This window comes from Diabrotica undecimpunctata, chromosome 8 (assembly GCF_040954645.1).
Source record: "Diabrotica undecimpunctata isolate CICGRU chromosome 8, icDiaUnde3, whole genome shotgun sequence".
In the NCBI taxonomy this organism is placed as follows: domain Eukaryota; kingdom Metazoa; phylum Arthropoda; class Insecta; order Coleoptera; family Chrysomelidae; genus Diabrotica; species Diabrotica undecimpunctata.
This window is the reverse complement of record NC_092810.1, coordinates 101,029,594-101,050,268: the sequence shown is the minus strand read 5'-3', so window position 1 is coordinate 101,050,268 and position 20,675 is coordinate 101,029,594. Positions and strand designations below refer to the sequence as shown.

The window sequence follows — 20,675 nt, the reverse complement described above, 5'->3', positions numbered from 1 at the left end:
ACTTCTCTTGCCCTGGATTTTCCCTTGTATAATCAATTGAAGTAGGTTGTATCTCTCATTACGCATAACATGCCCCAGGTATTGCAGCTTTCGTGTCTTGATGGTTTCCAATACTTCCATTCTTTTTTTGATTCTTCTCATGACTTCGTTGTTTGTTACATGCTCGGTCCATGATATCTTCAGGATTCTTCTATACACCCACATTTCAAATGCTTCCAACTTTTTAGCAGTCGACGCGTTAAGTGTCCATGCTTCTATCCCATAAAGCAGAGTCGAGAAAATATAGCACCTTGCCAGCCTAACTCTCAAGTCCAATTTTAGTTCTCTTGCACAAAGTACCTTTCTCATTTTATTGAAGTTTGTACGTGCTTTCTCTATTCGAACTTTGATTTCTTTGGAGTAATCGTTTGTGTGATTAATTATTGTGCCAAGATAGTGGTAGTTTTCAACTTGTTCTAAAGCACTACCGTTAATTGTCAGGCTTTCACCATTATTTTGGGTTTTTGATATCCTCATAAATTTGGTTTTCTTGGTGTTTATTGATAATCCATATTCCTCTCCATACTCAACTATCTTGTTTATTAGCTTTTGGAGGTCTCGGAGGTTGTCTGTTATTATGATAGTATCGTCCGCATATCTAATGTTGTTAATTGGTGTTCCATTGACCTTGATTCCTGCTGTTTCTCCCTCAAGAGCTCTTTTCATAATTTCTTCAGAGTATACATTGAATAGTAGTGGTGACAATACACACCCCTGTCGCACTCCTCTTTTAACTTCGAACTCTTCTGATATGTGTTCATTAATGCGTACGTGTGCCTGCTGTTTATAATATAGATTTGTTATAATTCGAAGGTCATTGTGTTGTATTTGTTTTGCTTTGAGGATGTCCATTAGCTCTTTGTGGCGGACTTTGTCGAAAGCTTTGTTGTAGTCTATGAAACAGACGTACATATCTTGGTTCACATCCAAGCATCTCTGGATTAGTACATTGAATGCAAATAGAGGTTCACGGGTACCTACGCCATTACGGAATCCAAATTGAGTTTCTTCAATATCCATATCAAGTGTTTTGTAGATGCGTTTATGAATGATCTTTAAAAACAATTTAAGTGTGTGAGACATCAGGCTTATGGTACGGTGGTCAGTGCATTCTCTAGCATTTTTTTTTTTTGGGAGACAAATGAATGTTGAGGTCAACCATTCGTTGGGTATGTCACCCGATTGATAAATTTTATTAAAAAGCTTTAAGAGGACATCAATGTACTCATTTTCTATTATTTTAAGGATATCAATAGGCAGTTGATCTGGCCCCGGGCTTTTTATGTTTCTGGTGTTCTTTAGTGCATACATTATTTCTTCCTTTGTAATTTCTGCACTTGTTTCTCTGTCCTCGAAAGACAAGTCTTGTGGGTTTCCTCTTTCGTCGTCGAAGAGCTCTTCCATATACTCTTCCCATCGTTTTAGTTTTTCGTCAGTCGTTATCATAGTATTTCCATTTTTATCTAAAAGAGTTGTATTGTGGTTTCTTTTTTGCAGTCCTGCCATTTCTTTAACCTTTTTATGTATGTTGAATAGGTCGTATTTGTTCTGAAGATCCTCTATCTCTTTACATTTTTCCTTATAGTAAGTTTGTTTTGTCTCTCTTATCTTTTTTCTAATTTCGTTGTTAATGATTTTGTAATTGTGACTGTCTTTGTTCTTGGCTTGTCTTCGTTATTCCATCATGCCGAGTATCTCGTCAGTCATCCAATTGTCTTTCTTTCGTGTCGGTTCTTTTAATATCTCTTTGCATGGAGCGAGGAGGCAGTTTTTTAGTGTTTCCCATTGTTCGTTTATCTCGTAAGGGTTAGTATCTAATTTATCAATGTTTTCGTATATTTTCTGTTGAAGTTTGATTTTTATATCAACTTCTTTCAGTTTTCTAACATCTAATTTTGGAGTTCTTTGTGATTTTCTTATACGTTTAAGCTTAAGCGTGACATTAGCGATTAGTGGGTTATGGTCTGATGCGACATCTGCTCCTGGATATGTTTAACTGATTTGATGGTGTTACGATATCTCTCTTTAATCATTATATAGTCGATTTGGTTTCTTACAACTTTTTCCATTTTATCTGCTGGTGAGCGCCATGTATATAACCGTCTCATTGGTAATTTAAAGAACGTGTTTGTGATTATTAGACTTTGTTCTTGGCAGAATTGTATTAGACGATCGCCTCTATCGTTACGTTCCCCTAGTCCTTGGTCTCCCGTTACTGTTCCAGCTCTGCCTTTGCCGACTTTTGCATTGAAATCGCCCATAACTACCGTGATTTCCCTGTTCTTTGTCATTTTCAGTGCATCTTCAATTTGTTGGTAGAATATTTCTACTTCATCTTCTGTTGCATCCGTCGTTGGTGCATATACCTGGATCAGATTTAGTTTTGTGTGTGATGTCCTTATTTGTAGTAGCATCACTCTTTCTGAGATTGGGACAAAGCCCTCTATTGACTTGTTGACCTCTGTATCGACAATAATTGCTACTCCACGTCTATGTTGGTTATCAGTGTTTCCCGAATAATATAAGGTACCGGTTTTTGTTGAAAGATATCCTGAACACGATACATGTTCGGAATTTTCTGATTCTGATGAGCCTGCAGATTGTGATGAATTAGCAGTAATTGATAGTGGCAAAACCTATGTTTATGTCAAAAATCGACACAGGTGGTGTACGTCAGAAGTTATCCCCTCATCTAGAACACGTAAACACAACATTGTCATAAAAGTGCCAATTCTAAAAACAAAGCCGAAAATGCTCGGCGAGGCTGCGATACCCTTGTCTGTTTGGAATATGTTGTTTAATGATAACAGTCTACAACATATTGAGCAGAATACAAACACAAAATTACGATCAATGCGTGAGAAATATTCTGCTAGTTCTATCCATCATCTTAGAGAAATGGATGTTATTGACTTTTTTTTGGGACTCCTTGTTCACTCTGCCATTTTCAACTCCAGTCACGAAAATATAGACCGTTTATTTGCAACAGATCGAACTCGAAGAGAAATCTTCAAAGCAGTCATCAGCAAAAAAAAGATTTGCTGTTCTTTTACTTGCTATCCGATTCGACAATCCTGAAGATAGGGAGGAACGCAAAAAAATGATCCAACTGCAGCTAATTCATTTATATTTAATACTTTCATAAAAAATTGTCAAAGTGTATACGGACTTGGTCAATCTGCCACAATTGATGAAATGCTTGTAAGTTTTCGAGGTAAATGCCGGATTAAAGTCTCTCTATTGAGTTAGGTATCATCATCCAAAATTTTTCTGTCTGTTTAAATAAAAAACATCAATCAGGAACTTATGTTTTAACACCATCAACAAATTTAATAACAAAAATATTTCTTCTTCTAATTTTTTAGCATTAAATAATAAACTAATAATTCATCATCCTTTAGCTTACCTTCCACTTTCCAACATGCACAATTTACATCTTTTTTTCCTTATTTTTTTCATAATAAATCCAATGATCGTCTGAACATTCTTAAATCCACTAAAAACAATGTAGAATCCAATAACTTAATTATTAGCAAAGCTGATAAAAAAACTGTCTAGTGATTTTAGACCAAACCTTATATGATGAGAAAGTCTCTAATTTTCTTTCCAATAATAAGTTTAGTTTACCGATATATCCCTCAAAATAGTTCACAAATAAATTAAAGGGCAATATCAAACATTTCGCAGATATTTTTCTTTGAACATGGTGCCACATATTATAAACTTTCCATGAACCCAGGAACCCATTGACAGCCAGACTATATGATTTACCTACATAAAGAGGGCATTCCTATTCGTCCAGTTGTTAGTTATATCAAAACTTTAGTTTCCACTCTATGAAAATTTGTACTAAATCTCATTAACAACTTGACAAACTTTTCCATCCTAACCCTCGTTTCTCAGTCAAAAACACCAGTCATCTAGCCAACAACCTCCAACTATTATATTTTCACCCCAACATCACTATGATTTTATTTTATGTTAGCAGTCTATTCACTTCTGTTCCTAAACAAGAAACACTTAATCCGGTTTACTCTCTTCTAAGAGCCAATTTTATCACCGTTATCCAACTATTACAAACTTGCCTAAATCAAGATTTCTTTGTTTTCAATAATAAACATTACAGACAACCTGATGGCTTAGCCATGGGTAGCTGTCATTTAGAATCCACACAGATCATGAAAAATCCTGAAAAACACCATGGGTTTCGATATTTTGATGACTGCTTAGTCTTCACATCTAGTAACATGAACTCAGCTGATCAATTACTTTCTAAAATCAACCAAATCCAACACAATATCAAGTTTACCATGGAACTAGAATCTTCTCGATCAATTAACTTTCTTGATGTCACCATCACCAGATTAAATGGGCACTTCGACTCCAGTATCTATAGAAACCCTCATATATATGGGAAACCCACAATATTAAGAGTCACACAAAAAGCAAAGAGTTACTACATGTTCTATAATTCTATTTCAAATAATTTTACAATATAGTGCCCCTCCGCTATTTTGAGTGATTGTATGAGTATCACTGAAATTCATAAAGCTAATGTACGGGGAATCAAGCTAGTAGCTTGGGTACGTACCAAAAACGTATTAATTTTTTTTAATTAATTTAATCATTTTAATAATTTAAATACAATTATGGTCTGGAAATCCTTGGTGGACTGACTTTCGTGTATCTAATTTCTTATATTAATCTTTTAGTCCAGTCGTCAGGGAGTTGACCCTTAAAAATCATACGAACAAGCTGAATTTTGCAGAGAATATTAATTATGGAACCACCCAAAAAGATGCAAAAAAGTTTACCACTTTTACCGCCGCGCTTTCGTTTAAAACCCCCCGGCAGGGGGTAAAAACACAAACAAATCGATTTACCAAGAATTTGTACACCGTAGAAAAAAGTGTTTTAAATGAAAAATGGGTAACTGAGATAATTTTAAACAAAAATATTTATCAGTTTTTGTGTAGAATGAACCTTTCTTCTAGAAACAATGCTTGAAGTGACCTTTAATTTTTCATGTTAGTTACTTGCGCGAAATCAATATTCAATAAAATTTTATTTTTATTTATTTATGTGAAACCTGTATAAAATCTGAGTTTATTTGCGGCAAAATACAAAAACTGCGTATGAAAGCTGAACTCTTTACCTTTTAAACGCATTTAGAATTTTGACGATAGGTCACTTGACTCAAAAAATATTGAATTTTTACCGTCGAGCTGATACAGATTTTATTGAACATTGATTTCGCGCAAGTAACTGACATGCAAAATCGACAGTCGATTCAAGCGTTGTTTCTTAGAGAACGGCTCATTCTACACGAAAAATGCTTATAAGGATTTTTGTTTAAAATTATCTCAGCTACATTTTTTATTTGAAATATTTTTTTCTACAGAGTACAGTTTTCTGGTAAATTGATTTTTTTTGCGTTTTTACCCCCCTCCTAGGGGGTAAAAACTTCAAAAAAAAATTCTGTTTCGCCATATAGTGTTATAAAGACATCCCGCCAATCTATTTAATATATACCCTGCTAAAATTAATATACTCGGCAAAATTCAGCTTGTTACTATGATTTTTAGAGGTTCAGTGGCATTCAGAATATTTTATGTATTTTTCCAATATATTATGCTTATTTATTAAGTCTGGTAGTAGACTTGTGTTATGATACTTTTTAAGAGTTTTTTTATCTGATATTTTTTTTACCTTTAAAAATGACATCATATTTAAATCGTACAATCCATATGCATTAAATTGGGGTATTCTTTGTGCGTGCGTTAACACAAACATAATGTCCTTCTTCAGTATATTGTTTTCAAGATTTTCCCAATTGTTGCTAAATATATAATCAGGTAACAAAGATGCCTAAAACAATTAAGCAAACAATAATAATTAATGATATTAGAGTTATATATTTTTTTTATTTAGTTTGAAAAATATATCGTCGGTATACTGCGAAAACCAGGTAAATGTCGGAATACCGAAATCGGGAAAAAACGTTTTTAAAGTTTAGTTTTTTATTGTGAATTAAGCAGTCAGCTTGTTTTTGATATTAGGTATTCTAGTAAAAGATGCATATATCTAAAATAATATTCTATCATTAGTTTGAAAAAGTTGAGACACCTATCTGACTAATCCTAAATTTAAGTTAGAAATGCTATCACTTACCAGGTTTTACCTGTAAATTTAAATAAATTAGTTACTCTTTAAATAACATATTTAACACAAATATAATAAACCAACTATTATATTTTTTAGTTTTGTGATCGAGATATGAGGCTTTTACTAGGTAATAGCAATGTTTTAAGGTATTAGTCGATATTTATGACATTTAACTGGTTTTCCAGTAACTAATCTGACTTAGTTCTTCTGAATCATCAAGAAGACGCAGAACTAATCTGACCGGATAATGGCAAGTGTGACCTTGCCGAAACATCGCCAAAACAATGGTTTTTCTAAAAAACCAAAACTATTAAACGCAGAGTCAAACCCGGAAAACAACTGAAACCACATATAGCTCCCGCGGAAATTTCAAATCCAATATATATATATATATATATATATATATATATATATATATATATATATATATATATATATATATATATATATATATATAATAAAATATTGGGGGAATAAAAGTGATTTAAAAAATCGATAGACACTTAAAATAAATAAAAAACAGTCAACAAAATATTGGAGCTATTCGTTAAAATAACACAACGGGCTAAAAACTAACAAGGGTAGGTTAATTGCACTGTATTGTATTCCCATAAGCAAGCAGGGCCGAAATAAGGGAAAATTGATCTTACATAGATAGATATTTGAAGTCGGATACGCAATCCACAATATTTATACAAAACAAAGAAATTTAATCTTTGCAGATAAGTTAAATAGTAAACTCTTAAATATTGGGGAAATCTGCAAGAAAGACTCTAATGAGTATCAATTGTTTCGCCGAACGTTTTCGCCAAAGAGAATTAATTTTGCTTCTTCAGGGCTGAAAGAGAATAAATTATAATTAGCTACCATATATTATCTATTAAAACATTATTGATCTTACCGTAACTTAGAATTATTGTAGAGTTAGAATATTAAAAAACTTTGCTAGTGACATAGTAGTGTTTTTTGTTAGTATATGCAAAAAAAAGTTTTTTTTAAGGTTTTTTTTAAGTTTTTTTAACCTTAAAAACCTTTTGTTGCACATAGTAACAAAAAACACCACTATGTTACTAGCAAAGTTTTTAATATTCTTACTCTACAATTCTAAGTTACGGTAAGATCAATAATGTTTTAATACATAATATATGGTAGCTAATTATCATTTATTCTCTTTCGGCCCTGAAGAAGCCAAATTAATTCTCTTTGGCGAAAACGTTCGGCGAAACAATTGATACTCGTTAGTCTTTCTTGCAGATTTCCCCAATATTTACGAGTTTACTATATATATATATATATATATATATATATATATATATATATATATATATATATTAGTAGTATCTGGGGCTCCGGAGACCTCGGAAGCCCTGAAGAGGTTGTCGAAAAGCTCGGCGCAGCTGCTTTCAACAGTTACATTCATAGGTTACTCTCAAGCAGTTGCTTTCAATAATGGTTATGATCCCAACATTATCCATAAGCTTTTAAATAGAGCTAAACTCAAAATTGCAGAAAAACTTGCATATTCATCACAATGTTTGCTTCAACCAAATGCTTTAAATAACATCAGATATTTCTGCTTTACTTATACTAGCAACATTTCCAATAAAATATTTAAACTTTTTACTTCTATAATTGAAAACATCAAAATTTCCTTTAAGTCACATAACACTTACGTTCCTTTTTAATCAACAGCAAAGATAGGATAAATATACTTGACAAAAGTGGTATTTATAAATTAAAATGTGATGATTGTGATGCCTCTTATGTAGTTAGAACCATTAGAAAGTTAGGTACTAGAATTTCAGAACATTTGAAAAGATCAAACTCTTCAAGTTTTGGTCAACACTTATTATCCAGTAGAGATAATTTTAACATCAATACTGCTTCATTTATTTTACATGACATTAGTAAAAAGAAAAACTACTTAGAGTTGGATTTATTGGAAGATTTGGAGATTACAAGGGAAACAAATAAAAACTCTTACTGTCTTAATACTCAAATTAATTTATGTTGTACTAAATTTAAACCTATTTTTAAAAACTTTATTGCAGCTTTACCTCGTGGGAGACCCAGCTCGGCTGTTTAGATGACTTGCACTGAGTATACCTATTAAGAATTTATTAATTTCATACTTTGATTAACATTACTAGTTTATTCTTCAATAATTTACAAAACTAGCTTGCTCACGTTCAATTGATTTATAGTTGGCGTTGATTACACTCTCCATGTCTCTGCGTAATTTAGATATACCATCTCCACAGTTGTATATTTCAACATCTTCCACTGTTGGTCAGTTGATCTTGAGTAATGCTTTGACATTTTAATTTTATGGTTCTCCCATTGACTGTGAGTTAAACTAAACTACTTGGAATATACCTCATTTATACACTCTGCTTTCAATTTTCATTTTTAATTTTTAGTATTTTAATTTCATAGTTAGATTTCTTCTTTTCTACAGTATTGATAGTGCTTGGTAGACCCTTTTATTGTAGTCAACCACCCACTGTCTAATAGATTGTTTAGTCTATTTCTTGCATTCATACTTTACGCCCACTTCAGTTGCCCTCAAACTAACACCCTAATTATTATAGACAGGTTTGAGTTTGTGATCTGTATTATGCAATCTACTTAAAATATTCTATATAATTTAATATTGTATCAGTTGATTTCCTATAATAGTGTCAGTTGGACCTTTGGTCAATGTTTAGTTTCATAGAATTTTGAAATGTGCAGATCACATCACCATGACTGTGACTGGCCATCCAAGCTGTCATATGTCACATGTCACCTTAAGATTTCCATTAAAACCAGGAGCCATTCTCTCTCCTGATGCCAACCATAATGTAGCTTCGCCTTTTTTTAAAAATGTTAAACTGTTTGTCCTTGTGTAGTGTAGTGTAATGTATAATTTTATGTTTATGACATTCTCAACAGATTTTTGGATATGCCAAAATTAACTAAGTAAGTCTAAAACGTTATATCACATAAAAACTTTTATCAACTTCGAGTTTTTTATCGAAATTACTTAATTTTCTTCAATTAAAAAAACGTTTCTTGGCTTATTTCAGATGCCTCTGAAGATGCTCTAGGAAGCGAAAGTACTTGGGCAAGATTTAATTAATACAGTGTGCTCGATATCTGCCTTTTATTTGATCAAAGTTCATATAAATAAATATATATATATATATATAGAAATGTTTCTTCAACGTCGATATTCCCAAAAAAAAATCTTTATTTCGAAAATAAGTTACAATTTTTGAGAAATTCTACAAACTACTACATTTAATGATTTAAAGTTGACTATTGAAACATAATAATTACAATAATAATAAAAATATTGATTTCTTCCTATTTATAACGTCGGATATCGGAATCTGCTGATTCTTAATAGTAAGGGAGCTTATGGCTACATTTCTCCTCCCTCCATTGGTTGGGACTTCGTCCTCGAAGTTTTGGTTACTTCGGCTATCAGCTCGTCTAGTATCTGGATCTGGACAGGATGCAATTTTTCTCCAAATAGGATTTTGGAAATTCGTTTTCTTTTCCTAATTAGGAAGATTATTAGGAAAGCTAAAATAGTTAAAAATATTATAACAGAAGTGGTGCTCAGTCCTATGGATAATCGGGGTAGTACTTCTATGGTATCTATTGGTTGAATTTGGCCATGTGTCTCTGGGATTGTTAATTTTTCAATTTTCATCTCATGGTTTGGTATTAATTTTATTGGAACAATTTTTGGAATGGAAATATCTTGAGACGTCTTTTTATTAAATTGGATACCTTCAATCATTATTGGTACATCTGTCGTCAAGAGGCTGGTTGAATTAATTTCTATCTGCTGGATTCTCATTGGGTGAACTATTCCTAGCAATATGACTTTGCTGGTTTCTTGGAAAAAGTTCTCTGTGATTAACGTTTTTGTGCAATTATCTACATTGGGTATGTTACATTTGGATTGTACATAGTTGGAACAAACTATGTTATCGCCTTGTCCTATACAAGTGTTGAACCATTTATTATTTGTATAGTAGCTTGCAGGTGGCAGAATCATAACATGATCTTTGTTTGGAATGGGATAGATTTTATAGGTAGTATAAGGAATTTCATGGAGTATAGGGATTTTAATTATTATGAGCATTGTATTTGAAGTTACACAAACTAAAGTTTTTGTTGACTCTATAAGTTCGTAAGGGTGTTCATTACTATTGGGAATTGAATTTCTGGGATAAATTTTGAGAAGGTTCTCTTTAAGGTCTATTATTTCCTTTAAAGTGAATAATTCTATATTAGAGATATTAAGTTCAGATAAAGTAATGGTTCTTATAAGTTTCATTAGAAATTCGTTTATATTTTGGAGATTTATTATCTCGTTGTGTAGAATGATATAGCTGTCAAAATCAGCTGATAATTTGTTGAGTGCAGATATGAGAATTGAATTATCAGAATTTAGTTTTTCTAAAAGTTTATCGAATCTCGTGTTAAAAGAGTTTCCATAAGATATTTGGTTATTAAATTTTTTTATGATTTCGTTTTGTTTATTTTCTAAAGAGATTATGTGTGATTTTAACAAGTCTAAGTCAGAGTCGTCTGGATTTCCAGTCACGTATTTGATGGCTGTACCTAGAAAATTAAAAAGTCCGCGTTTCTGTTTTCGCGTAATCTTGTGTAGATCGTCTTTTGTTTGTTCTTGTATGTGGGTGTATTGGGAGTACAGTAGCGAGAGAGGTGCATTTTTGAAGTGATCTTTGAAATAGCTTGTCGGACTAGCGTCAATACTGTCGGATAATTTGTCTAGTGGAATGTGAAGAAAATGTCTGTGATAGTGGGAGATTTCTCTTGATTTGCCTATCTCTTCAGCATAGTAACCATTATTCGGAATCTCCTGAATATTGAGTGGATGGACCAGGGCGAGGATTGTCCTGTGAAAAATTTGGGTCTTGAGTAGGTTTATCTACATGTTTTCGTATTCGTTTTACATATTTAAGGTGAGTGCTTGTTAAATTTTGTTTATCTGTTTTACCGATTATTTTTGTTTTGTCTTGCGTTTCTGGATGAATAGTGGAGAAAGGGGCTTGTAATTTGGACTTATGTTTTTTCTTAGAAACATATAGGGATTTTGTAAGGTCTATTTCCGGAATATCTTCGGCATTTTCGTTTTGTCTATCTAAAAGTTGTTGTCTTTTTTGTTTTTGTTTATTATATAGTTCTGCAATAAAGGGTTGGAGTTCTTCTTTATGTCTTTGATTATATGTTTCGTATATCGGAAGATCAAAGTCGAAATGTATTTCTTCTGCATAGGGTCCGTACAGAATTGAGAACGGGGAATAATCTGTGGAACTGTGGATTGATTGGTTGTAAATAAGAATGGCGTGTGTTAGAATGTCATCTAACGAATCATTTGGATTTTGGGCTTGTAAGGTCCTAAGTTTTTCAATAAGAGTTGAATGAAAGCGCTCTACTGGAGAGTTTGAGGAAGAATTGTTTACTGTTGTAAAATGTATTTCGATTTTGTGGATATTTAGGAATTCTTTAATGACTGCGGAATTAAATTCGGTGCCGCTGTCGCATACAATCTTTTTTGGGTAATTGTGGTGCGAAAAGTAGTGTCTTAATTTATTTAGTATGGAAATGGAAGTTTTGTCGGTGAGCTTATAGCATTGACCGTATTTGGAAAAAGAATCTATTATTGTGAGATACAGGTTTTTATTGCAGTGGAATAGATCGATATGTAATATATCAAAAGGTTTTTGACCTAACAACGGTCCTAATTGGGGAAGTTTATAAGGGCGTCGTTCGTATTTATTTTTTAGGCAAATTTCGCATTTATTGATAAAATTAGAAATAGTTGTCTGCATTGAGGGCCAGTAAAATTTTTGTTTTAAATGTTTGTAGGTTTCAATTATTCCGTTGTGATTTTCTACGTGATATTTCTTTATGCATTCTATTTGTTGGTTTTCTTCTTCTATGTCCTGAAGTAGTATATTGCAAAATATTGCTTTGACTGTGGAATTTATTTTTTCTTTAAAATAGTTACAGATAAAAGGTCTAAATTCGTGAGGGATTGTTATTGCAAATTTTTGATTTGGTCTAAGGATATTTTGGAAGGTATTTGCTATTTCTGTTTTCCAATTATTTGTCAAAGTGACAGTGTAACGGTGTTTGTTAAAAATTCTTTTGTATTTAATTTCAAAATTATTTGACTCTGGTTTAAAAATAATTTGGTTTGAGGATAAATTAATTGGTTCAGGTGAAATCTCTATTCCAGTGATAGGGTTCTCAACTGATGTATGTTGTGTGTTAGTACTGTTTTGTAAGTTGTCAAAATCGGCAAGGAAATCGTCTATGTCGAAATTGTCGGGTGGTTCAGCACATTCTGAATTCGGGGGTTCAGCACATTCTGAACTCGAACTTAGGGCATTTATTTGGACTCGGCTAAGAGCATCAGCAACTTGATTCTCTTTGCCTTTTTTATATTTAACTTCAAAATCATATTCTTCTAGTTTAAGTCTCCATCGGGCTAATCTAGAAGTGGGGTCTTTAATTTTGTAGATCCATACGAGAGGATTGTGATCTGTTTCTACGGTGAATTTTTGGTTGTATAAATACATACGGAAGTGTTTACAAGAATCTAGTATGGCTAAAAGTTCTTTTTCAATAGTGGAGTAGTTTCGTTCTGCGGAATTTAGAGTTCGGGAATAGTAGGCAATAGGGTGATTATTTTGAGATAATACTGATCCTATAGCTATATTAGAGGCGTCTGTAGTCAGTACAAAAGGCTTTTCGAAGTCTGGATATTGTAAGACTGGAGAATTAGTTAACAATTGTTTGCATTTTGCAAAACATTCTAAATAATTTGGATTTGTGGGGTCGATAGTTGCTCCTTTTCGAGTACATCTCGAAAATGGGGACGTTATTTTTGCAAAGTTGGGTATGAATCTTCGGTAGTAACCGATTAAACCAAGAAATGATTTAATTTCTTTTACTGTTTTTGGTAGAGGATATTTTTGTATAGCTTCGATTTTTGCTGGGTTAGGTTTGATTCCTTCGGTTGTCACTACGTGACCTAAGAAAGAAACTTCTTTCGTGAGAAACTCGGATTTGTCTAACTGAATTTTTAAATTATTTTTTCTGAAAGTGTCAAAAATAGTCGCAATATGAACTAAGTGTTCTTGCAGTGACTTGGAAAAAATAATGACGTCGTCCATGTAGACGAAGCAAAACTTATGAATAAAGGGCCTAAGAATATTGTCCATTAACCTTTCGAATGTTGCTGGGCTATTCTTTAAACCAAAGGGCATACGTAAAAATTCAAAGTGACCATGCGGAACTGAAAAGGCTGTTTTCCGAATAGAATCCGGATGAACTTCAATCTGATGGTAACCTTGAGCTAAATCTAATGTTGTGAAATAACTGGCTTTTCCTAAGTTATCCAGTATCTCATCTATCTGAGGAAGTGGGTAGCGATCACTTTCAGTATGATCATTGAGCTTCCTATAATCAATTACTAATCTAAATTTTTTCTGACCTGAGGCATCAGCTTTTTTTGGTACTATCCAAACTGGAGCTGAGTACGGTGAAATTGACGGTCGAATTATCTTATTATCTAATAAATTATTTATTTGTTTTTTTATTTCTTCCTGCATTGCTTTGGGATGCCGAAATCCCTTTACATAAATTGGATTTTCATCCTTAGTTTTAATTTCGTGTCTAACAGCTGACGTGAAAGTTAAATTTTTATTTTCGTCGTAAAATACGTCTTTAAATTTTTTGCAAAGACTTATAATTTTATATTTTTCTTCGTTATTTAAGTGCGAAGTACGGATTTTGTTTTCGTTAAAATGCGTCGTTGGAATTTTTGCTATATTATAATTACAAAAGTTCTCAACTTCAATTCTCTTATTAAATTTCATAGGCATAGGTAAGTCGAAAGTGTCTAGAAAGCCGTTTTTTGCAACGTGAATAGAATTGGGAATTTTGATACCTTGAAAGTGTCTTTCACGCAATAAAACTTCGCCATTATGAACGCTTACTGGAATTTTTTGGTATAAAGTTTCAAATGGAATGCTAACGTGAGGATTCTCAAAGGTTAAAGTATGAGTTGCGTAGCTAATTGTGGCGTGGAATCTTTTCAGATCGTAAGTTCCAAGGAGGAGGTCAAAGAATTGACTAAAGTCGGCAATTTTTACGTCGAATGTTTGTGGAATTCCATATTCTAGGAATAGTGGCGTCTTAATATTTAAGTCGTGCTTGGAAGTAATTTTCATTGACGTTAGCGAAAAAGGTTTTCGATAAATATGATTTTTATCAAATAGTTTGAGAGCTCGCGGATTTAAAATTGAATGGGAACCGCCGGTATCGATTAAAACGCGTAGATGTGTTTTGGGTGTAACGAAACAGGGTAACCCAGGGGAACTTTCGATATTATGTAGGTTTATACAGGGGGTGGATGATCGTTTAACGGGATGGCTTGAAAATCCTGATGATTTTCATCATGCAAATCGGGCTCTTGTTCGGATTCGTAATTTTCGAAATCGTTTTCGAAATATTGGGTATCATTTGAGTCTATGTGAAAATTGTGGCTTCTATTAGTTGTAATTGTCATGGGCTGATGGTTTCTGGTTGTGGTAGTTTGAACACCGCTCATTGGAGTAGCAAAATTTGGTTGGGGTCGAGGAGCTTTATATTTATTTAATCTTTGTTGGTTGTTTTTCGGAACATTGTTTCGTTGGAAGGATTGATTTTGTTCGTGAGAACTGAAATTTTGTCTCTGAGGAAAATTATAGTTCTGTTGTGGAGTGAAGTTAAAATTGGGCTCTGTGTTGTGAGTTGAAGGTCTCACATAATTTGAATGCGTGGGTTGGAAGTTTGAGTATGTGGGTTGGAAGTTTGAGTGTGTGGGTTGGAAGTTTGTGGATCTTTGATTATTCGAAGATTGATAGGGTTTATTTTTGAGTGGGGCCTTTTTGTTTTGTTGGCTCTTAAGGAAGTTCATGTATTGTTGTTGATTTTTGTGGTTATCGTAGGCAATACACTTTTGAAGGGCTTCTTCTAGGGAATTTAATTCAAAATGCGATAAGTATTCGCAATAAGGCTCGTTGATTCCGGTACAGAAAGTTTTGAGGGCAATGTTTTTGAAATATGGAGTTTTAAATGTTACTGTCGCGGGATTATCGTTTAGGGTGATGTGTTGGAGTAAGTCGTTCAGATTTGTAGTTATTCTCTGATGATAATTGTCGTAGGATTCACTATGTTTTTGGACGGTAGTGGATAGTTGTGTTACTAATATGTCTTCGGAACGTCTGTCTCCGTATTTAGTTAATAACGCTGGACGAATTTCTGTCCAATTGGTTTTATTAGAATAGTTTAAGAAATTTCTAGGTTCTCCTTTAATTCGAGATACGATATGGGAATTTAAGATAAATTCTTGGGACGGATTTAAATCTTGGGTGCCTAAGAAAACTATTAAATTATCTACTGCTTTGATAAAGGTGGAGAGGTTGTCTCCAGAAGAGAATTCGGGCAGAGTTGAGCAAAGGCTAGCAATATCGCTATTGGTCATCGGCATTTTGGAACGTAATTTAGATGCAGGCTTAGATTTAGAGGTTTGTAGATTTCTTTTTATTTTTAAATTTAAATTGTCGAATAGTAAACTTAAATTTTCGATACTATTTTGGGAAATATCATTCAATGTACTCATAAAATATATGCAAAAATATAAATGCAAGTATATATAAAAATTCGTTGAAGTAAAATGTTATAAATAATATAAATTCAATAAACAATAAATAATAAATTCAATGTAAATGTTTAAGAATTCAATTAAAATAATAAATGCTCATAAACAATGGTAAAGAAAGGAAAAACTTACGCAAGGATGATCGTGTTTGATTTCCAATACATTTTTCTCTTTTACCAGGTTCTTCAGGATTTCATTAAACTAATGTAGACCAGGAAACGACTATGTTTCTGTATGAAATATCCTGTGGTTCGCAGCGCCAGAAATGTTTCTTCAACGTCGATATTCCCAAAAAAAAATCTTTATTTCGAAAATAAGTTACAATTTTTGAGAAATTCTACAAACTACTACATTTAATGATTTAAAGTTGACTATTGAAACATAATAATTACAATAATAATAAAAATATTGATTTCTTCCTATTTATAACGTCGGATATCGGAATCTGCTGATTCTTAATAGTAAGGGAGCTTATGGCTACATTTCTATATATATATATATATATATATATATATATATATATATATATATATATATATATATATATATATGTATATATATATATATATTATATATATATATATATATATGTATATATATATATATATATATATATATATATATATATTGTTATAGTTTAAAGAATTATAAATATAATTGTATATAATAAATTCTGAATTTTGGATAATAAATTTCCTTATGTATCCCGCCCTTTCTTGTTCTTTAATTATTTCTTTTCCTTCTTCAATGATTCACCTTGAACTTGTTAGTTATGAATAATTCCTTCGTTTGCAAATGACAAACTTTTAGCAGACAATAACACTAACAAGATTTCGTCAAACATAACAAACCGACAAATTTCACATTATTTGGAAGAAACACGATAGAAAAGCTGTCCATATATAGAAAAAAATAGTTTAACAGAGAAGATAATATTTATGCGAAATTCGAAAACTGAATAAAAGATGGATTATTAAAAAAAATTTAATAAAACATGTTTAGCAAGATAAACAGGTTATAAATGCTCGTCAAGCATTTACTGAAGGTTTGTCTACTGGATAAAAATTTCCAACTGGTAAAGATCGTCGTTTGGGTATTACTCATATTGAAAGAGATAAAGGATTTTGTATAGGTATCAAGATTTATTTGAATTTTATATATACTTTCATATATAGGAATAAATAACTTTTGATGTTTTCGAAGAATATTAAGGGCCCCTGATTTTACTACCCATCAATTTCATTGTTATGAATAATGCCAGTTACCAATAAAAACAAAATAGATTTTTACCTAGTAGTAGCTGGAAAATCCAGAGCTCTTAGATTGTTTTAATTACCAAATAAATAAAGGTAGAAGAAGAGATATTTAAAAAAAATCTTCTAGAGTTATGTAAATTAGTTCTTCTTTGATTACCGTGCCCAAGTTAGGCGTGGGTAGCTTCCATAACTATTTACCGATATTGTTCTCGATCTTGCGCGGCATGTAACAATTCATCTGCTCATAAGCTACTCTATTGACAAAGGTTTCAGAGCCAGGCATATTTTTTCCTACCAATTCCATTTTTTACCTCGATCTTTTCATTGAGTAATAAGTGCAGTATTAAGATTCTGCTACCTTTCAATATATGCCCCAAATATTCATTCCAGTTTTCTTTTTTATATCATATTCTTTAAGTCACCTTCGCCTTGACCTATTTGTTTAGCAAATCTATGTTGGAGATGCGTTGAAACCATAATATTTTGAGCATTCTACGATATGACCGATATGATCTCGAAGGCTTCTAATTTGTTTATCATATTAACCTTTATAATATAGATGTCGTATCCATATAGTAATACAGGATACGCATAACATTTTAGAAACTTGATTCTTAGTTGTAAGTTCAGCTAAAAATTGCACAGTAAAGATCTAAATTTCATAAATCCTCCTCTTGCAATTTCTATACGAATTTCAATTTCTTCATCCCGATTTAGTGTCTCGTTTACTCAACATTCTAGGAATTTAGAATGGTTAACTTTTGTAATCGGCTCATTCTTGACAATTAGTTGCATATGGCCAACGTATTGTTTACTAATCACAAGTAACTTTGTCTTTGATGTATATCAAGTCCGATATTGGAGCACTCTTTAGTGACTCGATCTATGCGGACTTAAAGATATTTAATACTTTTAGCCACGATCGCTATCTCATCTAAATATCTGATATTGTTTCTCCTCCAAATCAAACTACAAATTGCCTCTCCAAGGCTTTGTTAAATATTATTTCCGAGTACACGTTAATAAAGTTCGTGAAAACACACAACCTTGCCTGACACCTTTTTGAATGAAAATTGTGTCTGTTTTTTTACCGTATAGACAGCCTAGACAGACTAGAAATTTCTTCACAAAAAAAAGGCCACCTAGAATTAAGTTAGAATTTTTCAATAACTTTAAGTTTATACAATTTATTCTATTGTAACTAAATTCTCACAATGCAGAAACACTTTTAGCGTCTTTTAGGCACCGACAAACGGTGCCAACAGGTCAATTAAGGGTAATAAGTTTGCAGAATTGATATCAGTTTTACGACTTCGGATAATACACGTGTTGTTTGTACCTTATTTTTCTTGGAATATGGCTATTATGTTTTTTAAAAACCTTTCACTAGGGTACAGTTGTTCGATGAGTAAACTTGTGCAATTTTTAAATTTAAAACTATTACTGAGTGATTTCTTAAAACTGTTCAAATTGTTACTTTACTTATTAATGGAATGAGTCACAGAGAAGTGGCTAGACAGCTTGGAGTCAGTCGTTGTATAGTCCAAAAAATTTACCAACGATTCGTAGAGACTGGATCTCATCGTAGACTAGGATCAGGCCCGAGAAGATTCACGACGGCCAGAGAAGGCCGTTCTTTATAACGTACTTTTTTGCAAAATCGGTTCTTTACGGCTAGATCAATCTAAAACCGTTTTTAAAATGCCCACGGGTGGACTTTAAGCGATTCTACCGTGAGAAGAAGATTGAGGGAATTTGGTCTAATGGCTCGCTATCCAGCAACAGGACCTTTGTTAGCAGCAGCACATCGACAACGCTGATTACAGTTTGGTAGAGACCACGAGCATTGGAAGATAGAAGATTGGAAAAATGTTTCTTTAGTGATGAGTCCAGTATGGTTCTTTATGGCTCAGATGGTCGCATTAAAACATACAGAAGAGTTCGCATCGAGACAGCAAAGTGAATAGACGTATTTAATACGAGTTCCAAAGCTATCGAGTTTAAAAAAGTAAAACACATTAAGTATTTAATTAATTAGTTTTCATTAAACAAAAACAGTGTTATAATCAAATCCATCTAAAATCAACGGTTGAATCTGCAAAAACCAGTAAGTAAACCCTCCTCTGAACCTTCCCATATCTAGTACTTCAACTCAATACAATTCCCAATCATACGCATCAATTACAACAAAAAATCAAACATCATCCAAATTTCCCCATAAACAGCAAGCCATCTTATTTACTTCCATTGACGACGTAAAAATTGAAGATTATCTAATAGCCTTGGGCAGTACTGTAAATCCTAAAGATATTATTTTCGCCTCACGGATTTCTCAAAATAGAATATGCATTTACTTATCCTCAAAAGAACTAGTAGATATCTTCTTAAAAAATTATGGTTCAATTAAAGTCAACAATCAAATTCTCACTGCCCGCAAATTAATCACTCCAAGTCAAAGAATTGTTTTATCCAATGTATGCCCCAGCATACCACATTCTATTTTAGAAGAAGAGCTAATAAAGCTAGGTCTAAATCTATTATCGCCTATCAACTTTCTTAAAATAAACGCGTCTCGCCCAGAATTTAGTCATATTCTCAGCTTTCGCCGACAAACGTATATTACTCCTTTAGAAAACAATGCAATATTGCCAGCTTCTTTCATAATAAAGTTCGACAATACATCATACAGAATTTTCTTAGCAACCGACAACCTTGAATGTTTTTCTTGTAAACAAGCAGGTCACTTAGCTGTAGTATGCCCACTTCTACAACATAACGAGCAAACTTCATTAGAGAATTTCGCCCAATGCACAGAAGCCGCCAACACTTTAGCGTCTAATGATGAATCTTGTCAAAACATAAGCGCATCTTCAGTTAATCAAAATGTCAATGTGAGTACCAAAGAACGAAATAAACAGAATACGGAACCAATGAAAACATCTGAAACGGTAGCCCAAGAAACTTCAACGATTTCCATTAAACGACAAATGTCAGAGTCTACACCACCGCTTGAAGACCTCCACAAACAACCTACATTTCAAAAACCCAAACCCAAGAAAATTAAACCGGAAAAATCCATTCACGATGAAATGCAACCATTACAACAAATGTTTGAAGACGATAAAAACAATTTTACACTGAACTATAACCAAACTTTAAATTTCTTTGAATCAGCCCCACACAACGCAGACATATTGGATCTTCTTAAAACCTATACAGACAATGTACCAGGTCTCCTTAAGGATCTGGACACTATATACACTCAAAGCTCAAAAAAGCTGAAAACAAAAATCACAAACATTAAAAGAAAATTACAGCATCAACTCTCCAGAACATCTGCATCAATGGACAGCGAACTCTCATCCTCTCAAGAAAACTTAAGTACTTAACATTCAGATGTATCATACAATGGAATCTCAACGGGTACAACACCCGTTGCGAAATGTTACAAAAGTTAATTGCTCAACAAACACCATCAG

At 32.7% G+C, this 20,675-nt stretch overlaps 1 protein-coding gene across 1 annotated transcript in view; it reads right to left on the bottom strand.

The window, feature by feature from the left end:
- LOC140447802 (odorant receptor 98a-like) overlaps window positions 1–20,675 on the bottom strand; it is an 88,901-nt gene that overhangs the window by 5,513 nt on the left and 62,713 nt on the right. The window contains exon 4 of the mRNA XM_072540667.1: window positions 5,749–5,907. Coding sequence (XP_072396768.1) covers window positions 5,749–5,907 — 159 coding nt within the window. The remainder of the gene's footprint in view (window positions 1–5,748; window positions 5,908–20,675) is intronic.